At 41.1% G+C, this 11,822-nt stretch overlaps 1 protein-coding gene across 1 annotated transcript in view; it reads left to right on the top strand.

The window, feature by feature from the left end:
• Positions 1-2,169: 2,169 nt before the first annotated feature.
• The window catches only part of LOC143288297 (uncharacterized), a 29,235-nt gene continuing 19,582 nt past the window's right edge, over positions 2,170-11,822 (top strand). Inside the window, exons 1-3 of the mRNA XM_076596647.1 lie at positions 2,170-3,908; positions 7,095-7,213; positions 9,292-9,423. Coding sequence (XP_076452762.1) covers positions 2,704-3,908; positions 7,095-7,213; positions 9,292-9,423 — 1,456 coding nt within the window. The 5' untranslated portion in view covers positions 2,170-2,703. The remainder of the gene's footprint in view (positions 3,909-7,094; positions 7,214-9,291; positions 9,424-11,822) is intronic.

Raw genomic sequence — 11,822 nt, 5'->3', positions numbered from 1 at the left:
GTGTGTATTGTGGGGACTCAGTGAAGGTGTGTGTAATGTGGGGACTCAGTCAGTGAAGGTGTGTGTAATGTGGGGACTCAGTGAAGGTGTGTGTATTGTGGGGACTCAGTGAAGGTGTGTGTAATGTGGTGACTCAGTGAAGGTGTGTGTATTGTGAAGGTGTGTGTATTGTGGGGACTCAGTGAAGGTGTGTGTATTGTGGAGACTCAGTGTATTGTGGGGACTCAGTGAAGGTGTGTGTATTGTGGAGACTCAGTGTATTGTGGGGACTCAGTGAAGGTGTGTGTATTGTGGGGACTCAGTGAAGGTGTGTGTAACGTGGGGACTCAGTGAAGGTATGTGTAATGTGGGGACTCAGTGAAGGTATGTGTAATGTGGGGACTCAGTGAAGGTGTGTGTATTGTGGGGACTCAGTCAGTGAAGGTGTGTGTAATGTGGGGACTCAGTGAAGGTGTGTGTAATGTGGGGACTCAGTGAAGGTGTGTGTAATGTGGGGACTCAGTGAAGGTGTGTGTATTGTGGGGACTCAGTGAAGGTGTGTGTAATGTGGGGACTCAGTCAGTGAAGGTGTGTGTAATGTGGGGACTCAGTGAAGGTGTGTGTAATGTGGGGACTCAGTGAAGGTGTGTGTATTGTGGGGACTCAGTGAAGGTGTGTGTAATGTGGGGACTCAGTGAAGGTGTGTGTAATGTGGGGACTCAGTGAAGGTGTGTGTAACGTGGGGACTCAGTGAAGGTATGTGTAATGTGGGGACTCAGTGAAGGTGTGTGTATTGTGGGGACTCAGTCAGTGAAGGTGTGTGTAATGTGGGGACTCAGTGAAGGTGTGTGTAATGTGGGGACTCAGTGAAGGTGTGTGTATTGTGGGGACTCAGTGAAGGTGTGTGTAATGTGGGGACTCAGTGAAGGTGTGTGTAATGTGGGGACTCAGTGAAGGTGTGTGTATTGTGGGGACTCAGTGAAGGTGTGTGTAACGTGGGGACTCAGTGAAGGTATGTGTAATGTGGGGACTCAGTGAAGGTGTGTGTATTGTGGGGACTCAGTCAGTGAAGGTGTGTGTATTGTGGGGACTCAGTGAAGGTGTGTGTAATGTGGGGACTCAGTGAAGGTGTGTGTAATGTGGGGACTCGACTCAGTGAAGGTGTGTGTATTGTGGGGACTCAGTCAGTGAAGGTGTGTGTAATGTGGGGACTCAGTGAAGGTGTGTGTAATGTGGGGACTCAGTGAAGGTGTGTGTATTGTGGGGACTCAGTGAAGGTGTGTGTAATGTGGGGACTCAGTGAAGGTGTGTGTAATGTGGGGACTCAGTGAAGGTGTGTGTAATGTGGGGACTCAGTGAAGGTGTGTGTATTGTGGGGACTCAGTGAAGGTGTGTGTAATGTGGGGACTCAGTGAAGGTGTGTGTAATGTGGGGACTCGACTCAGTGAAGGTGTGTGTATTGTGGGGACTCAGTGAAGGTGTGTGTATTGTGGGGACTCAGTGTAATGTGGGGACTCAGTGAAGGTGTGTGTATTGTGGGGACTCAGTGTATTGTGGGGACTCAGTGAAGGTGTGTGTATTGTGGGGACTCAGTGAAGGTGTGTGTATTGTGGGGACTCAGTGAAGGTGTGTGTATTGTGGGGACTCAGTGAAGGTGTGTGTATTGTGGGGACTCAGTGTATTGTGGGGACTCAGTGAAGGTGTGTGTATTGTGGAGACTCAGTGTATTGTGGGGACTCAGTGAAGGTGTGTGTATTGTGGGGACTCAGTGTATTGTGGGGACTCAGTGAAGGTGTGTGTATTGTGGGGACTCAGTGTATTGTGGGGACTCAGTGAAGGTGTGTGTATTGAGCCAGCAGACCAGTAAGTGCAATGCGAAATGAACAAAACAAGAAGAAGCATAACGTGTGAAAACTATGCCCCAACTGTTGCTCCCTCTCATAAAGAAAAGCCAAGTGAAACACTTGGCATTCTAATCACGCTTCACACTACACACCATCGTCAGCATATTTAATACCACCCACTGGTCATGAGAGTGACAGATACCACGGACGTATTTTAAAGGACAGATACACAGTCACAGACATTGAGAGATATAGCATTTGTTACATTTGTATAAAAAGACAAACGTTGCTCCAAAATGTTAAGTTGTGTTACGTTTATGCAATCAGACAATCACACATCAAAATGGCTGCGCCCTTGGCTGCAACATGTTTTAGAAGGCTAGGACACAGTAAGTTGAAGAACCGCTTAGTTCTGTACAAGTCTGGCTACCAGACAGCTGGACTGCATCTCACAGTGACCAATAATGATTCTGCTAAGGAACACGGAGATTTCTTTGGAATTAACGAGGACCAGAAAGACAGAAGTGGAGTGGCGAGTGAATCCGAGCCCGACCCCCTTTCTGTCGGGGACAGAGCCACCGAGTTCGAGAGGCAAAAGCTGCTGCAGTCATTGCAGAAAAAGAGACCAGGCAGAGAACTTGTACTGCAGACAGGATTTGGACAGGTTCGTCTAGATGGTAAAACAAAACAATCATTTCGAATTCAAGAACAAGGAACAGAACAGTTCCTGCAAGTTGTGTCTCAAACTGCATCGAAACCAAACCCGTCACAACGTCATGTTACTCAGCCACAAATCATACAGTCCCTGGAGGGAAGGCAACCTAAGAAGGAAAAGCGCAGTCACACAGAAAAGAAGCAGACAAAGTTAGAAAACAAAGATATGAGTGAATTATATTCCCAGCTGATGGAACCTACAAATGCCATGAATTATTTTGATGAGCAGTATTTTGGAGCATCATCAGAGGCTTTTCAGGATGCTGCTAGAACTACCGAGGATGTGGCTGTTGTTGGTGTGAAAGGCCAGTCACTGACTTCAGCACAAAGGGGTGTGCAAAAGAGTGGCACCAACATCCCTCCTGCTGAAGACTGGACGAAGGAGAGTAGCGGTCAGTGTGCCGGTACTGACAGCTATTCCCAGCCACTGAGTCACACACGACACCAAGCAGACAGTTTCATAGATGAGGTGTATTTCCCAATGTCAACAGATTCGTTTAGTTCCTCGGAGACCCTGGATCACAGTAGCATTAGTGAGAATAACAGAACTTGTTCTGCAGGTGAGGATAACTGTCAAAACTCTTATTCATTTATTGAAGAGCAATATTTTTCTGACCAGTTTCCAGCAAACACCCCAGCTGGAATAAATCACCCAGGACAGGGAGGAAATCCAACAGAAACTAAAGACCACCTGTGTGAGGAGGAAGCCTCACCATCCTCACCCATCCCATGCACACACACAGATTTACCCTCTGACCGCACCAAGCATTTCAATGGAAACACTGACACAGGTGATGGCGCCAGCAGAACAAACACAACAGAACCCCAGTCCTCTGGCCCAGTGCCAAACGAAAGCAGAAGACAACCACCATCAAGGGCGGAAACCAGGCAGCCATCAGCCCACGGGGAGTTCAGCTTTTTTGACCAGCAGTACTTTGAAAGTCAGCCAGGTGAGCTCTCTGCTCTGGAGAACACCGCCATAAACTATGGAATTCAAAGCCAAGAAGTAGCATGGGAACACACCTTGCCTGATAAACATCACCATCAGCCAAGAAGGGACATTGCCCAGGAAACAGCTGATGCACATCACCATCAGCCAAGAAGGGACACTGCCCAGGAAACAGCTGATGCACATCACCATCAGCCAAGAAGGGACATTGCCCAGGAAACAGCTGATGCACATCACCATCAGCCAAGAAGGGACACTGCCCAGGAAACAGCTGATGCACATCACCATCAGCCAAGAAGGGGCATTGCCCAGGAAACAGCTGATGCACATCACCATCAGCCAAGAAGGGGCATTGCCCAGGAAACAGCTGATCATCTGCTAAAGCCAGGCTTGAGGGATGGGATGCAAGAACCAGTGGCAGGGTGTGTACAGGTTTTTATTTTTTTTTAAATCATGTCATAAATTAGACCTGCCTTTTTGGCTTTTTTGGTTGAATGTCTGGCCTTCAAAAGTCTTAAAAAATTACTTTGTAAAATTCTTTAATTTTGACTCCATTAGTCCATACATAAATGAAATATATAAAAGCCAACAAACAAAGGTATCTTTCAGGTAGAATAATGTTTGAAAAAAAATGATCATAAGTAAGATATTATTAGAATATTTCTGACCAAAATTGTGCAAATTGTCATCCATGTGGTAGGCGATGAATCATTCAAGGGACATAACTGATAAACATGCACACCAAATACTGCCCCTCCAATTCAGGTTGGATTTTGAGTAAAGCTATTGAAGTTTATTGAGCATGTGAAGCAGGCAGAAGAGGGATTCTAACCAGAACAGCATGTGAAGCGGGCAGAAGAGGGATTCTAACCAGAACAGCATGTGAAGCAGGCAGAAGAGGGATTCTAACCAGAACAGCATGTGAAGCAGGCAGAAGAGGGATTCTAACCAGAACAGCATGTGAAGCAGGCAGAAGAGGGATTCTAACCAGAACAGCATGTGAAGCAGGCAGAAGAGGGATTCTAACCAGAACAGCATGTGAAGCGGGCAGAAGAGGGATTCTAACCAGAACAGCATGTGAAGCAGGCAGAAGAGGGATTCTAACCAGAACAGCATGTGAAGCGGGCAGAAGAGGGATTCTAACCAGAACAGCATGTGAAGCGGGCAGGGGGCTGGGACAGTGGGAGGGGGGGAGGCAAGATGCTGTTGACCAGAGTTTGATGATGGATGCTGGGAGGGAGAAGAGGGAATGAGATGATCATAGTGAACATAATCTGTTTGGTACTTACTATACTATACAGGACCAGCTTTGTACTGTAGTATTCATGCTGTTCATTATCATAGTGAACATAATCTGTTTGGTACTTACTATACTATATAGGACCAGCTTTGTACTGTAGTATTCATGCTGTTCATTATCATAGTGAACATAATCTGTTTGGTACTTACTATACTATACAGGACCAGCTTTGTACTATAGTATTCATGCTGTTCATTATCATAGTGAACATAATCTGTTTGGTACTTACTATACTATACAGGACCAGCTTTGTACTATAGTATTCATGCTGTTCATTATCATAGTGAACATAATCTGTTTGGTACTTACTATACTATATAGGACCAGCTTTGTACTATAGTATTCATGCTGTTCATTATCATAGTGAACATAATCTGTTTGGTACTTACTATACTATACAGGACCAGCTTTGTACTATAGTATTCATGCTGTTCATTATCATAGTGAACATAATCTGTTTGGTACTTACTATACTATACAGGACCAGCTTTGTACTATAGTATTCATGCTGTTCATTATCATAGTGAACATAATCTGTTTGGTACTTACTATACTATATAGGACCAGCTTTGTACTATAGTATTCATGCTGTTCATTATCATAGTGAACATAATCTGTTTGGTACTTACTATACTATATAGGACCAGCTTTGTACTATAGTATTCATGCTGTTCATTATCATAGTGAACATAATCTGTTTGGTACTTACTATACTATACAGGACCAGCTTTGTACTATAGTATTCATGCTGTTCATTATCATAGTGAACATAATCTGTTTGGTACTTACTATACTATACAGGACCAGCTTTGTACTATAGTATTCATGCTGTTCATTATCATAGTGAACATAATCTGTTTGGTACTTACTATACTATACAGGACCAGCTTTGTACTATAGTATTCATGCTGTTCATTATCATAGTGAACATAATCTGTTTGGTACTTACTATACTATACAGGACCAGCTTTGTACTATAGTATTCATGCTGTTCATTATCATAGTGAACATAATCTGTTTGGTACTTACTATACTATATAGGACCAGCTTTGTACTGTAGTATTCATGCTGTTCATTATCATAGTGAACATAATCTGTTTGGTACTTACTATACTATATAGGACCAGCTTTGTACTATAGTATGTGGTTGCTGATGAGAAAAAAAATCACATACATCAAGAAAGGCTTTTGACTTAATGGCTTGATATATGTTTTGTAATTAGATATTTTCAAATTTGATTGGTTTTGAGGACGTTTGACAAGCACCTGGTACCTCAGTGCATCCACTGCAGTTTACAGGCCAATGTTGGTATTTCTCTCATCACTTTTCTCTCTTTCTTGTTTGCTGTTTTCAGTGTCTCCATATGTATTCTATCTTACGTTACTGAAACTGGTGGTTTGATTGGATACACTGCTTTGACAAGGCATGGATCAGTCCACATGTGTGCACTTCACATGAGTGCACACACAAGCACTCTCCTGATGGATAGCACTGCACAATGCACTTCACACACACACACACATGCGCACACACACATACACACACACACACACACATGTACACACATACAAACATGCATACATACACACGCACATATACACACATACACAACATTCATACATACACACGCACATATACACACATACACAACATGTATACATACACACGCACATACACACACATACAAACATGCATACATACACACTCATATATACACACATACACAACATGCATACATACACACGCACTTATACACACATACACAACATGCATACGTACATATAATTATATATATATAATTATATAATAATAATAATAATGGTATTTTTATAGCACTGAATCTTGTGCAGAGACAAACCAAAACGCTTTCGCACCAGTCATTCACATGCATGCATAACTCTAAAACTGTAGAAACTAAAGACAAGGAAGGGCAGGCAAGGGAGGCTATTTTGGGAAGAGGTGGGTTTTATGGCCAGACTTGAAAGAGCTGAGTGTGGAGACTTGACAAAGCGAAAGAGGAAGTTCATTCCAATCGCAAGGTCCAGAGACAGAGAAATATATATATATATATAACAGGCATGCACACAGACAACACCAGTGACCACACACACACATTCATACATACACATAAAAAAATATGCACACACATATATATTTTGTATAGATTACATATATATATCATATACAGATGTACACACTGCCACAGTAAACCAGAAACACTGGAAATTAAATGTAAGCCTGTGTATTTCATAATTCGTTTGAGGGTTGTTTATTATTATTATTTGATGTATTATTTTGGTGTTACAGGTGGAGCTCTAGCAGAGGGGAAGGGGTGGGGGCAGACAGAGGCAGGAGGGGGGAGGAGGGCAGTGCCTTCCATGTTGCCATGGAGCTTCGCAAAAACCTCCGCTTCAACTCGGCACCTGGTCAGCCCCATCTTTCTTCTTTTTCTCTCTACTCTGTCACATTCTTATCGTACAGTCCTGGTCTCTGCATTGAAAACTTTTTATTTATTTTTTAAAGATAGATTTTATTATAGTCTCACTTTGAACTGCAGGGCTTCTGAAAAAAATGATGAAGAAAGTGTAGGATTCCCAGGTTGTGAGGTAGCGTAACTCTTGGAGGTCCCAGACTACCTGCGGAGAGGGTCATTTTGATGCTGTGTTTGCACTCCACTCGTATCCTTATTGAACTACCTTGCTGCACACACACACACACACACACACACACAGAGACAAAGGCAGGCGATTCTTGGAAGTTGGAGTCATACTCGTCCAGTTTACTAAGTCCTGAAGTGGGGAAGAGAAACACCTCTTTTTGGTTTGTACCAACTGTACATTACTTATTTTATTAAGTATTTGAGTGATAGGTTTCATAGTTTCAGTTAATATCATCATTTTCTGTTGTGAGATAATTTTCTTTCCGACAATGAATGATAGCCAAGAACTCTGTCAAAATAGCAGACAAATTTTTCAGTGAGAAATTCAGTTGGTCTTGTCCAACTTTGTGATTGCACAACATACCTACTCTGTTTTCATTCTTCTGTTTTATTTTACACACACACACACACACACACACACACACACACACACACACACACACACACACACACATACACACACAGAATTTAATTTTAAAATCTTTCATAATTATAGAACAATAAATTGGTAGAATTACTCCAAAGGGCCAGTGGGGTTCCTAATTTAACTCTGAACTATTTCAAACATGTTACATGTTAGTTGTAAAAAAACAAAAAATAACCAACAAAAACAACAACAACAAAGCAAAACAACAACAAAATCACCCCCCCCCCACCCCCCCTTCCGCTGCACCCCATAATGAGTTACAGTTTGCAGAAGCTATTTTGTCATGAGTTACAGTTTGCAGAAGCTATTTTGTCATGAGCTACAGTTTGCAGAAGCTATTTTGTCATGAGCTACAGTTTGCAGAAGCTATTTTGTCATGAGTTACAGTTTGCAGAAGCTATTTTGTCATGAGCTACAGTTTGCAGAAGCTATTTTGTCATGAGTTTCAGTTTGCAGAAGCTATTTTGTCATGAGTTACAGTTTGCAGAAGCTATTTTGTCATGAGCTACAGTTTGCAGAAGCTATTTTGTCATGAGTTACAGTTTGCAGAAGCTATTTTGTCATGAGCTACAGTTTGCAGAAGCTATTTTGTCATGAGCTACAGTTTGCAGAAGCTATTTTGTCATGAGTTACAGTTTGCAGAAGCTATTTTGTCATGAGCTACAGTTTGCAGAAGCTATTTTGTCATGAGTTTCAGTTTGCAGAAGCTATTTTGTCATGAGTTACAGTTTGCAGAAGCTATTTTGTCATGAGCTACAGTTTGCAGAAGCTATTTTGTCATGGGTTACAGTTTGCATAAGCTATTTTGTCATGAGTTACAGTTTGCATAAGCTGTTTTGTCATGAGTTACAGTTTGCATAAGCTGTTTTGTCATGAGTTACAGTTTGCATAAGCTGTTTTGTCATGAGGTACAGTTTGCATAAGCTATTTTGTCATGAGTTACAGTTTGCATAAACTATTTTTCATAAGCTTCAGTTTGCATAAACTGTTTTTCAATGAGCTACAGTTTGCATAAACTGTTTTTCATGAGCTACAGTTTGCATAAACTATTTTTCATGAGCTACAGTTAGCATAAACTATTTTTCATGAGCTACAGTTTGCATAAACTATTTTTCATGAGCTACAGTTAGCATAAACTCACAGGGTCAGTCCCCAGTTTCACTTTGTTGACTGTAATGTCCTTGCCTGTGTGCATGTGCTTGTTTGTGTGTGTGAGTGTATGTGTGTGTGCATGTGTGAGTGTATGTGTGTGTGTATGTGTGTGATGTGTGTGTGTTGTGTGTGTGTGTGCATGTGTGTGTGTTGTGTGTATATGTATGTGTTGTGTGTGTGTGTGTGTGCATGTAAAAATGTGTGTGTGTGTGTGTGTGTGTGTGTGTCCATGTATACATGTACGTGTGTTGTGTGTGTGTGTACAGGTGGGGATGTGGCCGGGGCAGGTGTGGGGGGCAGCAGAGTGCAGATGCTGAAGGAGCAGGTGCCCAATGTGGATCACATGACCTCTGCAGAGGTCACCCAGCTTCTGGCCGGCAGTCTGCTCTTTGAAAATGGTACACGTTTGGGGCTTTGTTCTTTGTTGTGTTTTTTTAATGAACAAGGTGCACAGATAATGTCATGAAAACGGTACACGTTTGGGGCTTTGTTCTTTGTTCTTTGTTTTAAAGAACAAGGTGCACAGATAATGTCATGAAAATGGTACACGTTTGGGGCTTTGTTCTTTGTTCTTTTTTTTAAAGATAACATCAAGAATGCACAGACACTGTATAATGAATAGATAGATAACTTCATTAATAGATAACATCAAGAATGCACAGGTAACTTCGTCAATACATAGATAACATAATCAATGCATAGATAACCTCATCAATACATAGATAACATCATCAATGCATAGATAACATCATCAATACACAGATAACATCATCAATACATATAACATCATCAGTACATAGATAACATCATCAATACACAGATAACATCAATACATATCACATCATCAGTACATAGATAACATCATCAATACACAGATAACATCATCAGTGCATAGATAACATCATCAATACATAGATAACATCATCAATGCATAGATAACATCATCAATGCATAGGTAACATCATCAGTGCATAGATAACATCATCAATACATAGACAACATCATCAATGCACAAGTAACATCTTCAATGCACAGGTAACATCATCAATACACAGATAACGTCATTAATACATAGATAACATCATCAATACATAGATAACATCATCAATCAATACATAGATAACATCATCAATGCACAGGTAACATCATCAATACATAGATAACATCATCAATACACAGATAACGTCATGGATACATAGATAACATCATGAATACATAGATAACATCATCAATGCATAGATAACATCATCAATGCATAGATAACATCATCAATACATAGATAACATTGAGAATGCACAGACAACATCATCAATACATAGATAACATCATGGATACATAGAAAACATCATAGATAACATCATCAACACATTGATAACATCAAGAAAGCACAGATAACATGAATACACATATATCAACAAGAACACATAGATAACATCAAGAAAGCACAGATAACATGAATACACATATATACTTGATGGTATATATTTTTGTTCATATATATCCGTAGTGTGTGTTCCTGTGCAGGCAAAGACATTCACACTCTCTCTCTCAGTCTCAGTCTCTCTCTCAATCTCTGTCTCTCTCACAAACACCAGTACAGATATGTATGAGCACATCAGTGAGTATAAATATTTCATAGATATTCCATAAACACTGAATGAATAATTCAGGAGTTTCTCATCTCAAGAAGCAGAATTTGTAACACTTTATGTATTGATGAGGTTTTGTAAATTGTATGTATGGGAATGCAGAACAGTAGGATGCAGGCAAACTTTGATCAGGGCACAAAGACATTAACTGTCTCAGACTTCGTCTAATTCGCTGAACAGTTTTAAGACGAATTTTCAGACTGTTATCATTTTCATGACGGACCAACTATTGCCCTTGCACTGTAACAGCAAGTTTCAGTGATATGACAGTTAAGCATATGATGTTTTACTGTGATCTGATAAAGCCTAACCTGCACAAAAGTGTTTCATCACAGGTGGGAACGTGGATTTTTTTTTACATTCATCGTCAGTTGTTTCCCTTGCTAAATTGACAACTTCTTTTTTATGTATCCATCAAGTAATTTTCTTGAATTGTACTTTGATTATTTCAAATATTTCCCTGGGATTCCACCTGCTTGTACCTGGTTTTCCCCAGCTGACCACTCCTCTCTCTCTCTCCCTCTCTCTCTCTCTCCCTCTCTCTCTCTCTCTCTCTCTCTACCTTTTAAACAGTAACATTCAAAAGTGAAAGTCAATACTAGAAGAAAAAGTGTACAGTGACGGGTGTATGGTGGGACGTTCCACAAGGCTCCACTCCACAGACACTGCTGCCTGCTGCCAGCCATGGGAGGAACGCAGCAGCACAAGTGACACGTTTAGTTTCCATGGACATTTTAACACCCTTCCCTCTGTGGAATCCTACATCCAGCTGAATATGAATTGATATGATATGTGAACTATGAATTGGCATGATTTACATTTTGGATGTCTGAAATCGGTGAACACATTTCCTGATATAGTTAGGAAAAAGATGGAATCTGCCCATTGTGTAAGAAAGAAACTGAGGATGAAAATTTAAAATCCACAGTCCGGGAATTGATACCACGCATTTATCAGGGTAGGCGAAAACATGTTCTTGCTACAAGTGTGTGTTTGTGTGTGTGTGTGTGTGTGTGTGTGTGAGACTGTTTCACTTTGTGAGTGTGTGTGTGTGTGAATGTATGTGTGTGTGTGTGTGTGTGTGTGTGTGCGCGCACGTGCATGTGTGTGTGTGTTGGTGATGTTGAGATATTTGTCACTTGCCCTCT

Source organism: Babylonia areolata, chromosome 12 (assembly GCF_041734735.1).
Source record: "Babylonia areolata isolate BAREFJ2019XMU chromosome 12, ASM4173473v1, whole genome shotgun sequence".
NCBI lineage: Eukaryota > Metazoa > Mollusca > Gastropoda > Neogastropoda > Buccinidae > Babylonia > Babylonia areolata.
This window is presented reverse-complemented; position numbering and strand designations above follow the sequence as displayed.